This window comes from Papaver somniferum, chromosome 8 (assembly GCF_003573695.1).
Source record: "Papaver somniferum cultivar HN1 chromosome 8, ASM357369v1, whole genome shotgun sequence".
Taxonomy (NCBI): domain Eukaryota; kingdom Viridiplantae; phylum Streptophyta; class Magnoliopsida; order Ranunculales; family Papaveraceae; genus Papaver; species Papaver somniferum.
In genome coordinates this window covers 98,141,008-98,159,149 of record NC_039365.1, presented here as the reverse complement: position 1 = coordinate 98,159,149, position 18,142 = coordinate 98,141,008, and the positions used below count along the sequence as shown (strand labels likewise).

Here is an 18,142-nt window from a genome sequence, read left to right as displayed (position 1 = left end):
GCTCATTTATGATGGAAGTGATCGATTTGACGAAATGAACGATCTCCCCAGATCTCCGCAACAGCAACAAGACAAAACTTTGAAAAACAGAGTGAGTCACGTGTTCAACACGCTGTCCTTAAGACATTGGCGTCCGACTACATTCAAGAGTGATGCTGTAGCCCTCACAGGACGAATATCTCCAGGATAAGACACCTTATTACACCTACTACTAGCATATGTAGTAGATGCTCAACTTGAGCTTGGCAACTCCGAAAAAAAAACCTTAAGGAAAATCGCGAACTTTAAAGAAATCACTATAAAATATTTTCCCTCGGGGGTCTCTCTAAAAGTTAGAGAAGCCCCTTTCCCATAGATTGTACAAAAATAGTGAATTTATTTATATAATGGAATAATACAACTTAAAAATATGAATTTCCCGATGTGGGACTAAAAAGCTTATATAGTCTCTTAAAACAACTAAAAAGTGGAAACTCCAAGGTGTGGGACTAATAAGTTTTTCATTCACAAAAGAAAATAATAAATTAAAAAATTTATTAAAACTTTAAAAATCATATTTTATTAATCGTTTTCCAACAATCCCCCCACATGAATGAAAACTCAATAAAACACGAAAACACAGATAGATCTTGGAAAATCAACAACTCAATCTCACGACCCGAACTGGCTGAACAGATAGACATATCGTGCATGTTGAAGTTATACTAGCCGTTCCAATGTCATCTCCCTCACACAACAATGTGTTGACCCCTGGGTCATACTATGGATTGCAAAAATCATATAGTATAGAGAGCTTTCATCTTTAGTTTCTCACAAGTGAGACTAAAGGTTCCTTTCACCAAAGTGAAAATGATGAACTAGTGAACCCTAAGTGACCCTTAGGTCCTAAGTTCCAGTAATACCAAAACCATCAAAACGAAAATCACATAAAAAGCGTAGGAAATACCATTTTAAGCAGAGGTGTCCATGAGGCCTTGAACCTTTGGTTAGTGAGATATTACCGGAATTACTTGTTAGAGACAGTGAACTATGTCTTGAACTGCTAGCATTTGATGTAATTTGCGATAATGACCACGAATAACATCTCCAAGGTTGTTGTCAAGCTCGTGACGTTTTGTCCAATTTGGCCCTGGACATATCTTGTTTCTCATAATGCTATAGAGAATCAAAGCTCATATTCTCATAGAAATCGGCCCCACTTCCTTATTCAGATAGGTGAGTTTCCATAAAGAGTGTTACTGCTACACCCCACTTCAATCTTAAATAGAAACAATATAACTCATTAAGACTTCTTAAAAGTCATCCTTCACATGCAGTCACACTATCACGTCTACACCATAGGGAAAGGACAGAGAATGAAATTCTCTGATTGTGTTTACCTTTACCCACCACAAATTAGTTGTCTCATTCGAAACCTTGATCTTGGGATCTCCAATCAACAAGGTTGGGTATCCTTCATGCCAAGTTTAATTTATGAGCTTAAGCCTCATCCCCCTTGATGCATTTCTAACTATCTCTTTGGACAAACCTTTCGTCAAAGGTTGCGCGATATTCTCATTGTATTTTATCCAATCAATGGAAATAACGCCGATCGAGATTATTATTTTTATCTTTAGCTATTATAGCTTGGATACCACAATGTTTAGATATAGATGGCACAGGCCTATGCCAGAGAGGAATGTCTTCTAAAAATCATCTTAGGCACTCGACCCTCTCTCGTACTTTATCTGACGCAATACTCTCAGATTCCATAATGAATTGAGCAATATATGTCTGTTTGGAAATCATCCAAAAAACAAACCCTCCTTCTAGAGTGAAAAGATATTCACTCGCAGACTTAGACTCCTCTGAGTCAAATATCCAGTTCGTATCATAAAGTCCCTCAAGGACAGCAAGATACCTTTCATAAATCAAACAAAAGGTCATGGAGTATTTTAGGTACCATAATTCTCTACTCAGTGCACCTGGATGTTCTTGCTCTGGACTACAATTATATATACTTAACTTACTCAAAATATAGGAAATGACTGGACTCTTACAGTTCATTAAATTCATCAGACATCCTATAACCTTTGAGTATTCAAGTTAAGATACTTCATTACCCTTATTTTTCTTGAGTCTACAAGAAGAATCATACGGAGTAAAAGCAGGCTTACAATCAGACTGATTGTGTCTCTTAAGCACAAAGTCAACATAGTGAGAACGACTAAAACTATAAAGGTTAGATTATCTTCTAATCCTCATCCCTAAGATTACATCAACAGGGCCTAAGTTTCTGAAGTCAACGTTCTCATTCAGCGCATGTTTTTAGTGGAATTAATCACATCTATGTTTGTATCAAGTATAAGCATATCATCAACACACAAGCATACAATCACACGGGCATCCTTAACAAGTTACTTGTAAATATAATTGTCAGATTCATTAACTTAAACCCACTACTCATTATCACATGATCAAATTTTCCATGTCATTGTTTACGTGCTTATGTGACCCTTACAAAGATTTGTTCAAGTTACAAACTTTTTCTTCACAACCTTTCACCACAAAGTCCTCAGGTTGGTCTTTGTAAATTTATTTATCTGATTCACGGTTTTAGAAAAGTTGTCTTAACATCCAATAGCAATTAGCATCTCAACGGAAGTAATTCTCGTCACAGGTGAATAAGAATCAAGGAAATCTACACCTTCTTTTAGTTTATAGCATTTAGCTACTAACTTAGCCTAATATTTTTCCAAAGTTCCATCTACCTAACGTTTCCTCTTAAAGACTCATTTACATCCCATGGTCTTACTCCCTGGAGGTAAACTAGCAAGCTCCCAAGTCTGGTTCCGAAGGACTGAGTCCATTTCACTAAATGAGGCTTCTTACCAGAATGAGGTTTCAGTAGATGTCAAGGCTTCTTTACATGTATGGGGCTCAAACTAAGCTAGGCATGTTATGAAGTCAGCTTCATGAGAAGTCTCAAGTCTAATTTGGTTACTTCTCCCAGGCTCAACCTCAACTCCATCTTCCTTTAAGATAAGTTCTGACTATTTGAAAATAAATCTAGGGGATCAACAACACATCTCTAATGAGATACAGGTATAATAATAAACATGTTCCAAGAACTCAACATCGCTAGATTTCTTAATAATATTCACACCAAAGTCAAAAAATTCACACCAAAGTCTGGAAAAACAGAACACACAACCAAAAATATATATGTAGAAGTATACTCAGCATACCTTATATGAAGACACAATCAACATTTTTGGTTTCTATCTAGTTCTTTTAGGAAGAGGGATGACAATCCTAGTCAAACACCCCCACACTTTGACGCATTCATAAGAAGGCCATCTACCTTTCTATAAACATATGGAGTTTTATCTGATCCTTTAAAGGTTACTCTATTCAGGATATAACAAAATTAGAGGACGACCTCCCCCACAAGTTGGCGGTTAATCCTTAATCAAACATGGCATAAATCATCTCATAAATGGTTATGTTCTTACGTTCAACTATACCATTAGACTATGGTGAATAAGGAAGAGCGATCTCATGAATAATTCCATTTAACAAGTAAAGTTCTCCTATACTTGCCATCACGTTCAGACCTAACCCTTTTAGTGGTAACATATACTTCGCTTTCAATTTCAAGTTTATACTCTTAAGGCTTCTAAGGCATCATCCTTACCCCTAAGTAAGTATACAAGATAGTACCTCGTACAATCATCTATGAAAGTTATAAACCACCTTTTACCACCTTAGTTTGGGTTGATTTCATGTCAACTACGTCTAACTGAATTAATTCTAAGGGATTAGAATTACTCTGAACAATTTTGCTAAAAGGTTTTATAGCATATTTTGATAATACGAAGATTGAATTTTTGTGTTTTCAATATCCAAACTAAATTTGGATATGCAGCCTACGCTGGCATTTTAAGCATTGACTTATAAGTTTACGGTTCCAAGTCTACCACGCAAAACATTCAATCATACAAAAAAAGCACAAGAATCAACTATGTTCACTTCATCAGTTTCTCCGTTAAGCTTATATAGACCCAAAGTCATATAACTCTTGCTTAAAAAAATCACTACCTATTTACAACAAGTTTTCCAGATTCAATTAAAATCTTAAATTTTTTACCATCTACAACAGAACAAGATACAAGATTCTTGCATATGCTCGGAACATGAAAACTTCATTCAATGTGAGAATATCAAAAATATGAGCTTTTGCTCGACCATTTCCTTTTACGCAACCTCTATCGCAGATGAGTTACTCATAAAGAGTTTCTCGACATCCCCTATCCTCTAATAGGAGGTGAACAGGACTCTGTTTCAACAATCATTATTGGTGGCTCCAGAGTCCACCTACTGGTCTCTCACATTGGTTATTAAAATAACTTCCGACATCGTGCCACTGAACTCGTTCTAGTTTGTTTCAACTAAATTAACATTAACTTTCTACATATTAAGGTTTTTATGTTGTCAACAATTTACTGCCATGTGGCCAGGAATTTTACAAACATAATAATCACCCTTAATTAAAGTAATGCCGGATTTAGTTTTACGAAACATACCTTTCTTATGAAGACTATTCTTAGAGTTATTTGATGTTCTCGCCTTTGTCAGCTTTGGAAGACTTGTGTTCATCCACATGCGTCTGTTAGCCATATCCCTTTCCATTTTCATGTCACAATCTTCGTTTATATTCTGACTAGGCCAATCACCTAATACACCACATCTCACAAACCTTAGTTCCGAATCGGAATTTAAAATATGAGTTTTGAAGATAACATCTAGAACTACAAACTTCGTTTGAATCACCATTTCAAAAAAAAAACTCATGTTACCCCTTTAAAACTAATTTAGTCAACAACAAATTTCTGCTCGTCAGAATTTTCCAAGAACGTTTCTCTGTTTTGTAAAATATCAAAAAAGTATTTTTACAACTCCAAAAATTCTGAAATTTTCTGTGGGTAAATATCAAGATTTCTACTACATTATGTCAAAAGGGTCCACCGAAATTCCTTCTAGGTTAATAGAAATATTCGAAACTCTACAGCTGGCCAAAAATTCGTTTTTTGTTTTTCACTCCACAATTAACATTCATGATTATTACAAATTATAATGTCTTAAGATTGTTGGGTGCAATAATCAAAAACAAGGAAAAATCAAATAAGCAAAAGTTATTGATACTTATCCCTTTTATGATGGAAGTGATCGATTTGACGAAACGAACGATCTCCCCAAATCTCCGCAACAACAACAAGGAAAAACTTTGAAAAACAGAGTGAATCACGTGTTCAACACGCTGTCCTTAAGACATTAGCGTTCGGCTACACTAAAGAGTGATGATATAGCCCTTACAGGATGGATATCTCCAGGATAAAACACCCTATTACACCTACTACTAGCATATGTAGTAGATGCTCAACTTGAGGTCTCTCTATAAAATAGAGAATCCCTTTTCCCATAGATTGTACAAAAGTAGTGAATTTATTTATATAATGGAATAATACAACTTAAAAAGATGAACTCCCCGATGTGGGACTAAAAAGCTTATATAGTCTCTTAAAACAACTAAAAAGTGAAAACTCCACGGTGTGGGACTAATAAGTTTTTCATTCACAAAAGAAAACAGTAAATTAAACTTTTAAAAATCATATTTTATTAATCATTTTCCAACAAGAGATTCACAACCATTGTGCATTACTTTGAATAATCGAGTGGAGTTAAAGTCGAATACGATTTATCATAAGTTCAAGAGATATGCGTGTGAAAATCCAAATCGATACCTTCTGTTAGAGCAATGCTCGAATGAACCCACAAGTTTTTATATCTCAAACTTGTTGTCAAATTAGATGATGAAAAACTATTTCTTGATTTCTAGTTTACTGAGTCAAGTCTCAGACTAGGTTAAAATTTGGTAGTTGAGTATCAAAATCACCCTCGAAAACTGAAGATCGACGAAGATTTAGAGAACTTCTTTTATCATGTATGTGAAGACTGAACCATTTTATTTTACTCACTATCTTATCATGATATATGTTGAGACTATATCATATGACTTCTAGTAGATTTACAAAGAAGAAATTTCGAGTCAATCTTGTCTTGTTAAAAATCTCAAAATATGATTCAAGCATAGGTGTACAAAGGTCCTTAACGATATTAGTTCGAAACAATTTATTTTTCGAGGATTAATTTGTGGATCAATTGAAAATCACCCATATACGTGATTTAAGCTCAGTTGGGAACAGTTCACGAACCCAGTTCACACATCGTGTTGAACTGTATTTTTGGTGTTGGTATAAAAGGATTGAGCTTGGTGAACCCAGTTGGTGAACTGTGTCCATCTAAGTTCATAAACCAAGTACAGTTAGCGAACCCATTTCGCAAACAGTGTACATCCGAGCTCTCGAGCTGAGTAGGATTGGCGAACCAGGTTCACGAACCGTAGCTCCCTAACTCGTAAAATTTATCCTTATGTTTCACGAACCGTTTCACCAACGATCTTAGTATAATTTAGCAGATGCTCAAAGACTTATTTTTTTTAAAAATAATTAGCATTGCTATGACTCTCTTAAACACTTTTAAGACTTCATTGATCAATAAAACACTTATGTGTGTGCATCATGATTAAACTCTTGAGTGTTTAAATGAACATCAACTTGCTATAGCATATTTTCCAAAGCGAACAGTCACTATACATGGTTTCTTAACCTGACCATTTTGTATATTCTTTCATTGTATTTTTAAGATTAATTCTCACTTGTTTTAATAACTACCCTAATTAGAGTTTCATTTAAACAAAGAAAGTATTTGCTTGATTCTCAAGTTATCTTAGCTTGAATTCTAAGCAACCCTCGGTCTTGAAAATCTATAAATAGAGATGCTCTTTCAACTGAGAAATTCAATCCCTGACACTTTGTATCCTAGTTGATAGCTAGAGTCGTCCTCTATGAACCTACACTACGGGAAAAATAGTAATCTACAACTATAGATTGACAACTCGTAATTTTAAAGTCGTAAAAGATAGCATGTTTTACAACTTTTTCCAATGAAAGAGTTGTCAAAGTAAAAATCGTCCAACTCTTAGGACCAAAGAGGTCCAAAAAGTAGTGACGAGAATTAAAAACCACAACTTTTTGTGTGAAAAGGGTTGCAGAGAGAAGTGACTACCACAACTTTACAACTCATATCTTAAAGGTAGTGAATAACTGTATAACAACACGCATAAGGGTTGTTGAAGATAAAAAAAGTTTGATTTTTAATTTTAAAGTCGTAAAAGATAGCATGTTTGACAACTTTTTCCAATGAAAGAGTTGTCAAAGTAAAAACCGTCCAACTCTTAGGACCAAAGAGGTCCAAAAAGTAGTGACGAGAATTAAAAACCACAACTTTTTGTGTGAAAAGGGTTGCAGGGAGAAGTGACTACCACAAATTTACAACTCATATCTTAAAGGTAGTGAATAACTGTATAACAACACGCATAAGGGTTGTTGAAGATAAAAAAAAGTTTTATTTTTAAAAATGTTCTTTGAGAGATTCGAACCCAAGCCTACTGTGTGTTAGTACAAGTCATCAACCATCATTTCGGCTTCACAATATTGGTAGATTTGTGTTTTTTTTCTAATCAATATTCACAACCTTTACAAAGGTTGTAAAATGGAAAATTGACTTTGAAAAAAAAATGAGGCCAAGGTGAATCGAACCTGAACCTCCTCTTCTTAAGACTAGGATACCAACCACCCTTCCACATTTACATGTTTGCTTATATTTTACATGTATATCTATATTGATAAAAAAATTCAACTGAGTCTTAAAAAAAAGGACAGCAAATGCGCCATTCTGCCTGAAACATACAACACATTCTCTGAATTATACAAGGCTTGCAATCACACTTTAATCAACACCCACAGTAGAAGACTCTATATCTCAAAATACAAATGAATGAAACAAGTGGAGGTGTAAATCTATGCAAGTTTTGGTGAATCAAGTACCAGTCATGAAGAAGCTGCAAATGCTCAAAGTTTCAGAGTTTATAGGAATATGTTACCTGTTTTTCTCGCCAAATGTAGAATTAGGACCAACTCAATAAATCCCCTTTTCTCTCCTCCTTTATCCGGGCTTGAGACCGGCAATGAAATAAGATATCATTTCAATGGCGGAGTTAAAAAGGGGGGGTACATCTCAAGAGAAACAAATAGCATATCATGTATACCAACAATATTATAAGTCATACAAAGGAAATCTGAGACAAATAAAATGAAATCAGGTCGTACACATAAAATGAAATCTTATTACATATGAAGACATTTCCCTAGATTTGTAACTAAATCAGCCATTTGATTCGTAAAAACTCTAACTTTTTCTTTTGCAGCAATGAAGATAGCATCTGAAGCCCATGTAAAATCTCCACATTGTTCACATACAAGGCAAGCTATGTGTTTATTATGTTGATTTTTGCATATTTTTAGGTTGAGTTTGTAATTGCGGGTTGAAGAGAAGCACAACTGATTGTGCAGTGGACAATTTTTATAAGAGTGATTATCTTCTCCACAAGCATCACAGCTTTTCTCCGATGGCAGCAACAACAACTTGGATTTGCAAGGGTCACAAGCATCATCAAACCATTCAAAGTAGGTGCAGGTGGTGCACTTGAAAAACATTTTTCCATAGGTTTCAGTTGTTTTAGATTGTAGAAATGATCTCACACCATTACAAGAAACATGCTTGCACCTAGAATAGAGCCAAGGACACACTTTTGTCTCGTGATTCCTTTGTTCACACATAGCACACTCAATTAGGATTTTTTTCATTCTTATCTTACTGTTGTTGTTGTTGATGCTGCTACTACTGCTGCTTGGAAAGTTTTTCACACCTCCACCCATGACTAATTCAGAGTTTTTAAAGCCTAATTGAAGAAAATTTCTGAAATCCACACTAATTCACTTAAAAGCCTAATTCAGTGTTGGCTAATTTACACAGAATGGGAAATCAAAAAAATAGATTTATTGATGTTTAATCTTGTTAGCAAGGACTAGAACTGTATCATCATTCTCAGTATACTAGCAATTAAACAGAATGGGAAATCAAACAAATAATAAAACCCTAAAATGGGTTATAGAATCAGACCTGTGTAAGTGAATAAATTAACCTTTTTTTCCTTAATAGATCGAGAAGATGTTGGTGGTGAAGAAATCTTAAGCTCGATCTATTGATGGGTTTTTAAACTTTCGTGGTTCAGGAGATGAAGGAGGAGGTTCTGCGGGAAAAAATGAAGGAAAGGAAGATAAGTGGAGGAGAATAATTGATGGGGAGATTGAATAGATAAGAAGAAGAGGATAAATAGACCTTCTGCAACTTTTATAAGAGTTGTAAAATAAAAAATAACTTTGAAAAAAAATGAAGCTCAGGTGAGAGTCGAACTTGAACCTCCCATGTCTAAGTCTAAGACTCAAACCATTCTTTCACATTTAAATGTGTGATTATATTTTACATTTACTTCTATATGTATAAAAAATTTCAACTGAGCCTTACCAAAAAAAAAAGCAGCAAATGTATCACTTTGCTGAAACATACAAGGCATTCTCTGAATTATACAAGGCCTGCAATCACATTTCAATCAACACTCACAGTACCAGATTCATACAAGTTTTGGTGAAGCAAACACCTGAAGAAGCTGCAAATGCTTAAAGTATTGAAGTATATTGACTGCAAAAAATTTAGTAGTAGGAAACACCAGTCCTTAAGAATGACTTGTTTTTAACATGATAGTTTTAGCACATGTATGAGAAATTTAGTATCCATGTAAGTAAAGTTGATGTTGTTTAAATAATATTACACCAAATAAACTGATATTAATTTGTCTCTTAAGTTATTTGTTTTTTGATTCTTGTTTGAACCTTATTTGTTGTCATAATGGTATGTGGATTGACATGTTAACATGATAGGTTATTTTTAACATGTTAGCTATATGTAGCCATGTCTGTTAAGCTTTCAATAACAAGTAACACAGTTTATCTTAATACATTATGCTCTGTAGAATGATTTTTGCAATATTATTAGCCGTCAAGTGAATCTGTAATTGCCGCTGGTGGGAGTACCGAACTCCTGGATCATTCTCAACTGAAAACTGCGCAGGGCTTCGGTATTCCAACCAACGGTTGTCAGTTGCTTGGTGGTATTTTGAGTTTGATTTGTAACATGATGGTTTGTTTTCTTAAGTTTGATTCATATGTGGATTGCTTTAGGGTTAATATTCTTAACATGATAGTTTGATTCATACGTGTAATGCTTTAGGGTTAATATTCTTAACATCATAACTATCAAGTGAATCTGTAAGACCTGCTTGGGGGGTGGGGGGGGGGGGGGGGTGGGTGGGTGGAGGGTACTGAAATCTTGGCTCATTCTCAACTGAGGATTGCGCAGGGCTTCCGTATTCCAACCAAAAGGTGTCAGTTGCTTGGTGGTTGCTTTCTATTTATAAGTTGTATACTATTATCAATATTGTTTGTAAGATGATAGCTATCTTAGGTTGATGGTTTCTTAATAACATGCTAGGTTGATGCAATATGTATATTGATTTTGCTAAAGTCTTATATATTTTTGCAAGGTTTGATGAGAGCTAGAACACTCTCTATCTTATGAGCGAAGCAATTTCTTAATTTGTTCTTAAGCAATGGACTTACTCATATGATAGTGAGTGCACCAGCTCATTTAGAAATCCTTCTAATTTGGTATCAGTACAATATTTTCTTGATGTTTGAATGCAATATGTGGTCAAATTTTGCTTATTGGTTGCTTGATTTTGTTTTGTTTAGTTTTGAAAATTGCTAGTGTAAGTAGAATTGTCGCGTGGCTTCAGTGACTCACATGTGTTGTTTTGTCTTGTGCAATGTTCGTGTCGTGGTGATTTCTTATCTGATGAGATATGGTAGAATATTCGTAGTTTTGAATTTTTGGTTCTGTTTTTATAGTAGATGTGTGGAAGGAGGTGTAGACCAATTTGTCTGCAATGGTAAACAAAAATGTAAAGACTTATATATATTATGGTTCAGTTTATGTATTTAGTGTAAATGATGTTCTTTATCTCCTTTTGATTAACTTAATTTACTTTATGTTACAGGTTATCAATGAAGCAAAGAGCAACAAGTCGGTCCCAATTCCCAAAAAGGTAGTAAACAAGCAAGCCAAAAGCGTCTGTTTGTCTCCTTTCAAGGTAGTAACAAATCTCGTATGATTCAGTTTCTTTTTACTTGTATCAATTATTTTATTTACCATCTCATTTTGATTAACCTAGTTTAGTTTATTTTGCAGATCATCTTAAAAGACAAGAGTAAAAAGTCTCATGCCAAACAAACTCCTAAGAAGAAGAAGAAGAGTTCAGAGCATCCTGATAACGGAAAGAGTCCAAGACGATCATCCCCTAGGTTTAAGAACACTCCAGAGGAACCTCATAATGCTGAAAAGACTACTCAGAACAATTTAGAGGAACCACATGATGCTGAAAAGACTACTCCAACACGATCTTCATCTCGTAAAACTAAAAGCGCAGTTGAACCAGCCGCTGAAAAGACAACTCCAACACGATCATCACCTAGGAAAAGTAAAAGTTCATCTGAACCAGAACCAGAACAATCTCAATCATTACAGTCCACATCAGGAGCATCTCAAGATGCACCCTGTAGTGAAGCTGTTAACAAGCAGAAAAGTGCAAAACAGAAATTGTACTCAGGGCCATGTCCGAATGTGCAACTCAGGAATGTGAATGATACTTTCTCAGATCTTCAAGATGAGGAAGAAGATGAAGATGATGAACAAGAAGAGAAGTAAAATGAAGAGGTGGAGAATAAATACAAGGAAAATGAGAACGATGGCGACCATGACGTGGGAAATGAAAATGAAACAAAAGATGAGGTATGACTGTCTGTCCAAGATTTTCATTTGTATCTTTATGTTAGTTTTTCCATCATTAACTCTTTTGCTTATTAACTACAACAACACTTGGGTTTTGCAGGCAAAACCCAAAATAAAGTACGTTCCACGTGGCCCAACAAGGATGATTGCACTAGGGATAACAGCTGATAACAATGGTAAGGAAGCTGTTAGCTTTAACAGTAATGATCAACCCATTGGTGATCCTTCGGTGCAGCTTGCAAGTGTGTTGGGAGTTTTAGTTAGGCGAAACATCCTATTAAAACACAAGGACTGGAGACTTGTCCCTAAAGAAGCCAAAGATAACATATGGGCGATTGTCATGGTAATTTCTTAACTATTCAAATTTTGAACTCTTTTACTTTTATAATGTATCAAGAAGATTTATACATATCTCTATAACTCTTTTAACTCTTTTGCTTGTATTTGCAGCAAAGGTTTGTTATCGATGAGTTTTACAAAGACTATTATCTTGGGAAGATGGGATGTTATCTTAAAGATGCTAGGTCAAGGAAAGCCGGTAAGATACTCGCCTTAGATGAGCTAGAGGGAGAAGAAAGAGAGAAGAGGCTGGCAGCACTGAAACCAGAGAATGACACTGTCAATGAGTGGGAAGAGTTCGTAAAACATGTTTGCTCATGGGAATTCAGAGTATGTGTTTATATCACAATAAATTATTTTTTTGGCGTTAAGCCCTTGCACGTTCACTATTCTTGGTGATGTCTTGTTATTTAACGATGTTCCTTACTTTATCAGACAAAAAAAAAAAGATTGCGGATGCAACAAATCATAAAGAAACACACCACTCCACAGACTATCAGTAGACTAGGTTATGCGAGACTCAAGGCTAAAATGGTATGTTCTGTATTTTTATTCCTATGTTCATTATAGGTTCACTATATTCAAATTTTTCATATGTTAACTAGATGGATTAACATATTGTTTACAACAAAAGGAACGGAAAACACAAGAAGAGATTGATAGAGTCTAAATTTGGACAACGGGTCATAAACTGAAGGAAGGAAAGGAACCTAATCCTGGTGTTGTGGAGTCTTTGGTGAGAACTCAACTCTTCTTTATCTTCTTTCTTTCTCTGGTTTATATATGTTTGAATGATGCAAAATGTGACTAGTCGGGTTACATATACACAAATACAGGAAAAGATTCAAAGAGCGGCAGAATAGCACGGTGCTGATGTTGGATCATCTGTGATAGATGATATTCTTGACAAAGCTCTTGGTGATGACAAACCAGGGAAACTGAGAGGAATTGGGTATGGAGCGACAAAGACAAAGATGGCTGTCAAGACACATTATAAGAAGATCATAAAAGAGTGTCAGGACAGTATGAAGGAAGTGAACGAGAGACTTGCACAGTTAGAGGTGAGAACGTACTCATTCATTAAGTTTTTTTTTAGTTGATGAATTGAAACTTGCCTCTCATACTGCCGGTTTGGTGTTGGTATAGGAAAAGACGTCGAGCTGTGTCTGTCGTGGTGGCTCACACTTGCACAACGTCAGTCCAAAGGTCAGTGTGTTTATATGTTTGTACACTTGCACATCGCCAGTTCAAATTTATTTCTTTGCATTATGCCAATTTTTTATGTTGTTGTTGTATTTATCTTGTAGTCTGGAAATGCTAGCAATGTTCTTGCTAGCACTAGCATGATTGTTCCCCACCATGAAAATGACAGTCCAATCAGCAGACCAAGGGTGGAGGAAGTGCTATGGAAGGGTAAAGCTTGCAGGTTACTCAGTTGGTACAATGAGAACGAGGTTGTTGCTGACGCGATTATTGCTGAAACAGATTCTGTAGATGGGGGAAAACGAGTCGCTGGTTTTTCAGGGAATTGAAGAGACGAGCGTGTTGTCGGGACTCCTCAACCGAGCAAACTGTTCAACCTCACACAGATACACTTCAAAGGGAGTGCTTAGATTCGAGAGATCAATTTGTAGGACTCCGGCCTAAACCAAGTCAATGGTCGTTCCAGAGTCAATTCGTTCGCAAAGAGGGAAATGGGTTGATCTGTAGGAGGGAAGCTGAGAATGTTGTGGGATCACTGATAATCAAGGATTGTGGATGTGTTGAAGGTTTCTGCAATAATGATGAACTGTTGAGTTCGAATAAGTTCTGGTAGATTGATGAATTCTTGAGAGTAATTACTCAATAAATTATATGTCGACAATTGCTGATAGCTAGTGATCCTTCGTTTTTCTCAATCATGGATTCAAAGACTTATTTATACTGTCATAATAGTAAACACATTGATCCCTGTAAGTGTGACGGTTTCTTGAGTGAAAGAGTGGGAAAGTGGGAGATCGTGGTGAAACCAGTTCCAAGTCGTGCGGAAACATGGTTAATCATTCACCCACTACTTTGATAACTCCTTCAACCGTTTGCACGACTTACTCAAACTTCTCGTCGTGGATGTATCCACGTGTCGTAGGCCGCCAGACCAAAACCCTAAGTGATATTCCCCCATGTGACGTGATTGATGTCTCACGAATCGTGGAGTCTGCATGACAGGCGTGTATTAATTAGTTAGTTATTGACTGATTAGACAGTGAGTCTAGATTTTGTTGAATTGAGCACGAGTGACGAGTACCCAGTGATTCATGGATAGAACATGCGTAGTTCTTTGAATGATGCTGATGCTGCACGTGTTGGAAAAAATTGTGAAATTTGATGATGGATTACTGATAATATTGACAGTCGGATCAATATTTGAGCACTTGAGTAAGTATTGCTCAATTCGACGAATTACTGATAAATTACTAAATATTGATAGCTGGATCAATATTTGAGCAACTGAGCAAGTATTGCTCAATTCGACGAATTATTTATTGGTAACGTGACCCAATAAAATATTAATTAAAATATTGGTAGAGTACCGAATATTTTATAATTAATCCAGATGCTGATTGGACATAAATTTATTAGTGTTTGAATTTTGCTCAGAATGGTGATTCGTGGAGCGTCTATTCGAAAACTCTAATTTTTGATCAATTGTTCATCACTTGACGAATTGCTGAAAATTGGTCGTGAGTGATGGATGGATGACCACATGGGATGATGGATGTCCACGTGGCACCCGTGTGCTCGAGTGAGAGTGCACCAGGGTCCTTGGTTGGCCGGTTGGTGAAAGAATGATCATTAAATGTCGGTTTCATCATTTATTGAAATAGTGCTCGGTTGAGCATTAAGTGACAAAACCTAATTATGGAAGAGTGAGGGACCGACCAAGAGGGCATGAGACCGGACCTTGGTGGTTGGTGGACCAGCTAGTGGTCGTTTGAGCAAACTCCGGTTTGTTGAAAAGTGTTTGGGCCCAGTATGAGCAATTGAGCAAATTAGGTCAAAATTGTGAAAGTGTGTGGGACCGGATTGTTGCAAGCCTTAGAGCCACCCTTGGTCGTTCAAAGGAGCATGCCCGTGTCACCACAATGACCATGTATCAATTCTGAGAGTTTCCGTATTTTCTAGTGTGCATTTGAGCAATATGTTGGATTTTCAGAAGAGTTTGATCTTGACTGAAATTCTTGATTTTTGCTGGAATGAGCATGTATGCTCAATTGATCAATATTTTTTAAGTATTAAAAATAAGAGTATTTTAACATTTGAAATAGCCGTGAGAGGCTATCCGGTCATGTGACCATGTTGGCTTTTGGATTTTTCATGATTTGAGCAATATTTGAGAAAATATGAAACCATGATTTTTGCTCAAATTGAGGAGTTTCATGAGATGAGGGAAATAATATTTATGAAAGAATAGAAATTGCAAGGTGTGGTACCAGACACGACTAGGGCATGGCCGGCCGTCCAAGTTACCCGGTCCCACGACACCTTTTCCTATTTTATAATATTATTTTTCATGAAACCGTGAAACTATGGAGAAACCATGAGTTTTGTTGAAATGGAGGAGTTTCATGAGATTAGGGAAATAATAATTATAGAAGACTAAGGATTGCAAGGTGTGGGACCGACCACGGTTTGGGCATGGCCGGCCAGCTAGGTTTCCCGGTCCCGCAACACCTTTTCCTATTTTATATTATTATTTCTCATGAAACCATGAAAATATGGAGAAACCGTGAGTTTTGCTCAAACAAGGAAAGTTGCTAGAATGAAGGAGTTTTCATGAGTTCATGAAAATAACAAAATAAGGAAAAATAATAGGAGAGGCATGGGATCGGCCACAGCCGGCTAGCCGGTGGGCCCGGCCCATGAGCGCCTCTTATTATTTTATTATTATTGCCTTTCTCCTGTTTTGTGTAGGATTCCTCATCTATCCATATTTTCGAATACTCGTTCATGCATTCGGGCGCTCGTTCATGCATCTTTGTCGAGTACACTTGCACCATTTTATGGGGCTTATTCAGTGATGGTCCTGATGCCCGAATGTTGAGTATTTATTACTAATTTATGAAATTCAGTGGAGAATGATTCATGAAACTGAGTAATAAAAGTGAGTAGTTTTCTATTATCAATCCATTGGATCAGCCGTGGATTCGACCATGATTTCGGAATAATAAAACGAGTATTACCCTTCCATGAGATCGTGGATTCGACCATATAATCGTAGTAGTGAAAGTAGTTATTACCATCCCATGAGATCAGTCGTGGATTCGATCATGAAATCAGAGTAATGAGATTATCTATTACCATTCCATGAGATCAGTCGTGGATTCGATCATGAAATCAGAGTAATGAGATAAAATAATTATTTGTTGCCATTCCATGGAATCAAGCCGTGGATTCGACCATGGAATCGGAGCAACGAGATAAAATAGATCATCTTCTGGCTATTCAGTGGTGAATGTCACGGCAGAATCAATCTATTATAGAAAGGATATTAGCCAGTTAAAGCGTCACATCCATCCTGAAGGGTGCATATTCAGGGATTCATAGGTGTTGCTTACGACCTTAAGGCGTTAATGCTCTCAATATGAGGAGAATCGCCTGAGTCTATACACGGTCTCTCCACATAGTCAGGGAACATTGAGTGTCACCGACGTCCTGAAGGCGTTAAGCTCTCAATCTGAGGAGAACCGCCCAATCGTTCTTCCGTGTGGAGGGGGGTTTCTCTATGTACTCAGGGAACAATGAGTGTCACCGACGTTCTGAAGGCGTTAAGTTCTCAATCTGAGGAGAACCGCCCAATTATGTTATTCTACATAGAGGGCATGATGAAATGCGAGGCATCGAACGCTCAGTTAATGGAGGCTTTTCGAAAAACATGTTCATCATGGCTCGTAAAATATGAATCGTCACATGCCTGAAAGCCATGTCAGGGACATGCAGTATCATGATTTTACGATTTTGACCTTTGTTAAAAATCCACCATCAACAGACCCAAAGATGGTGTGTTATGAATTGCTAATAGGTTTTGCAGCATACTAAGTAACTGTGATTACGTCTCATGTGGATGATGCCATTCTCTACAAGCAATCCGGTGAGTTTAAGCGTGTAATAGATGTTGTAGGAACTTATACCACATGGGCCAAGGATCTGATATTGCCTGCCATCTGACTTGTTATTCTGTTTGGGGAGTGCTTGGTGAAAAACAATTTGGTTCTTTTTTGTTGCCTGCCATCTGACTTGTTATTCTGTTTGGGGAATGCTTGGTGAAAAAACAATTTGGTTCTTTTTTGTTGCTCTTATTAGTGGAAAAATGTATGTGTGTGTGTGTTTTTATGTGGAAACATGTTTCAGGAATCATTCAAGGGTGTGAATGATCTTGCAGGTTTAAGTGCTTCATATTCGAATGAACGGTGGTGGTACATTTTCAGTGAAATTGATAACCAATTTATATATATATATTTTATAAAATGTAAATGAATCACAACACCTAAAAGAGGTTGTAATTGGATATACCTATACTGGAAAAAAGGGTATTACTACACAAAGCATAGGTTGTCAAATAATTGATTACAATCAAAATAGGAGTTGTGACACTGGATTTATACTACACAAACAAGGATTGTGATACATTTTTCTGCTACACAGTGTATTGGTTGTGAAACAATTGATTATAACCAAACTAGGAGTTGTGTAAATACAGTTATACTACACAAACAAGGATTGTGAAATAATTTATTATAACCAAACTAGGGGTTGTGACAATGAAGTTGTACACATAAACAATGGTTGTGACACATACTTCTTCTACATAATAATGGAGTAGTGAAATTAAAATTATACTACACAAAACATTGTTGTG

At 36.3% G+C, this 18,142-nt stretch overlaps 1 protein-coding gene across 1 annotated transcript; it reads left to right on the top strand.

The window, feature by feature from the left end:
* Positions 1–11,005: 11,005 nt before the first annotated feature.
* Positions 11,006–11,823, top strand: LOC113305826 (neurofilament medium polypeptide-like). The gene is made up of 3 exons (XM_026554823.1): positions 11,006–11,020; positions 11,117–11,209; positions 11,308–11,823. The coding sequence occupies exons 1-3, from the start codon at positions 11,006–11,008 to the stop codon at positions 11,821–11,823; spliced, it is 624 nt and encodes a 207-aa protein (XP_026410608.1).
* The last annotated feature ends 6,319 nt before the right edge of the window (positions 11,824–18,142 follow it).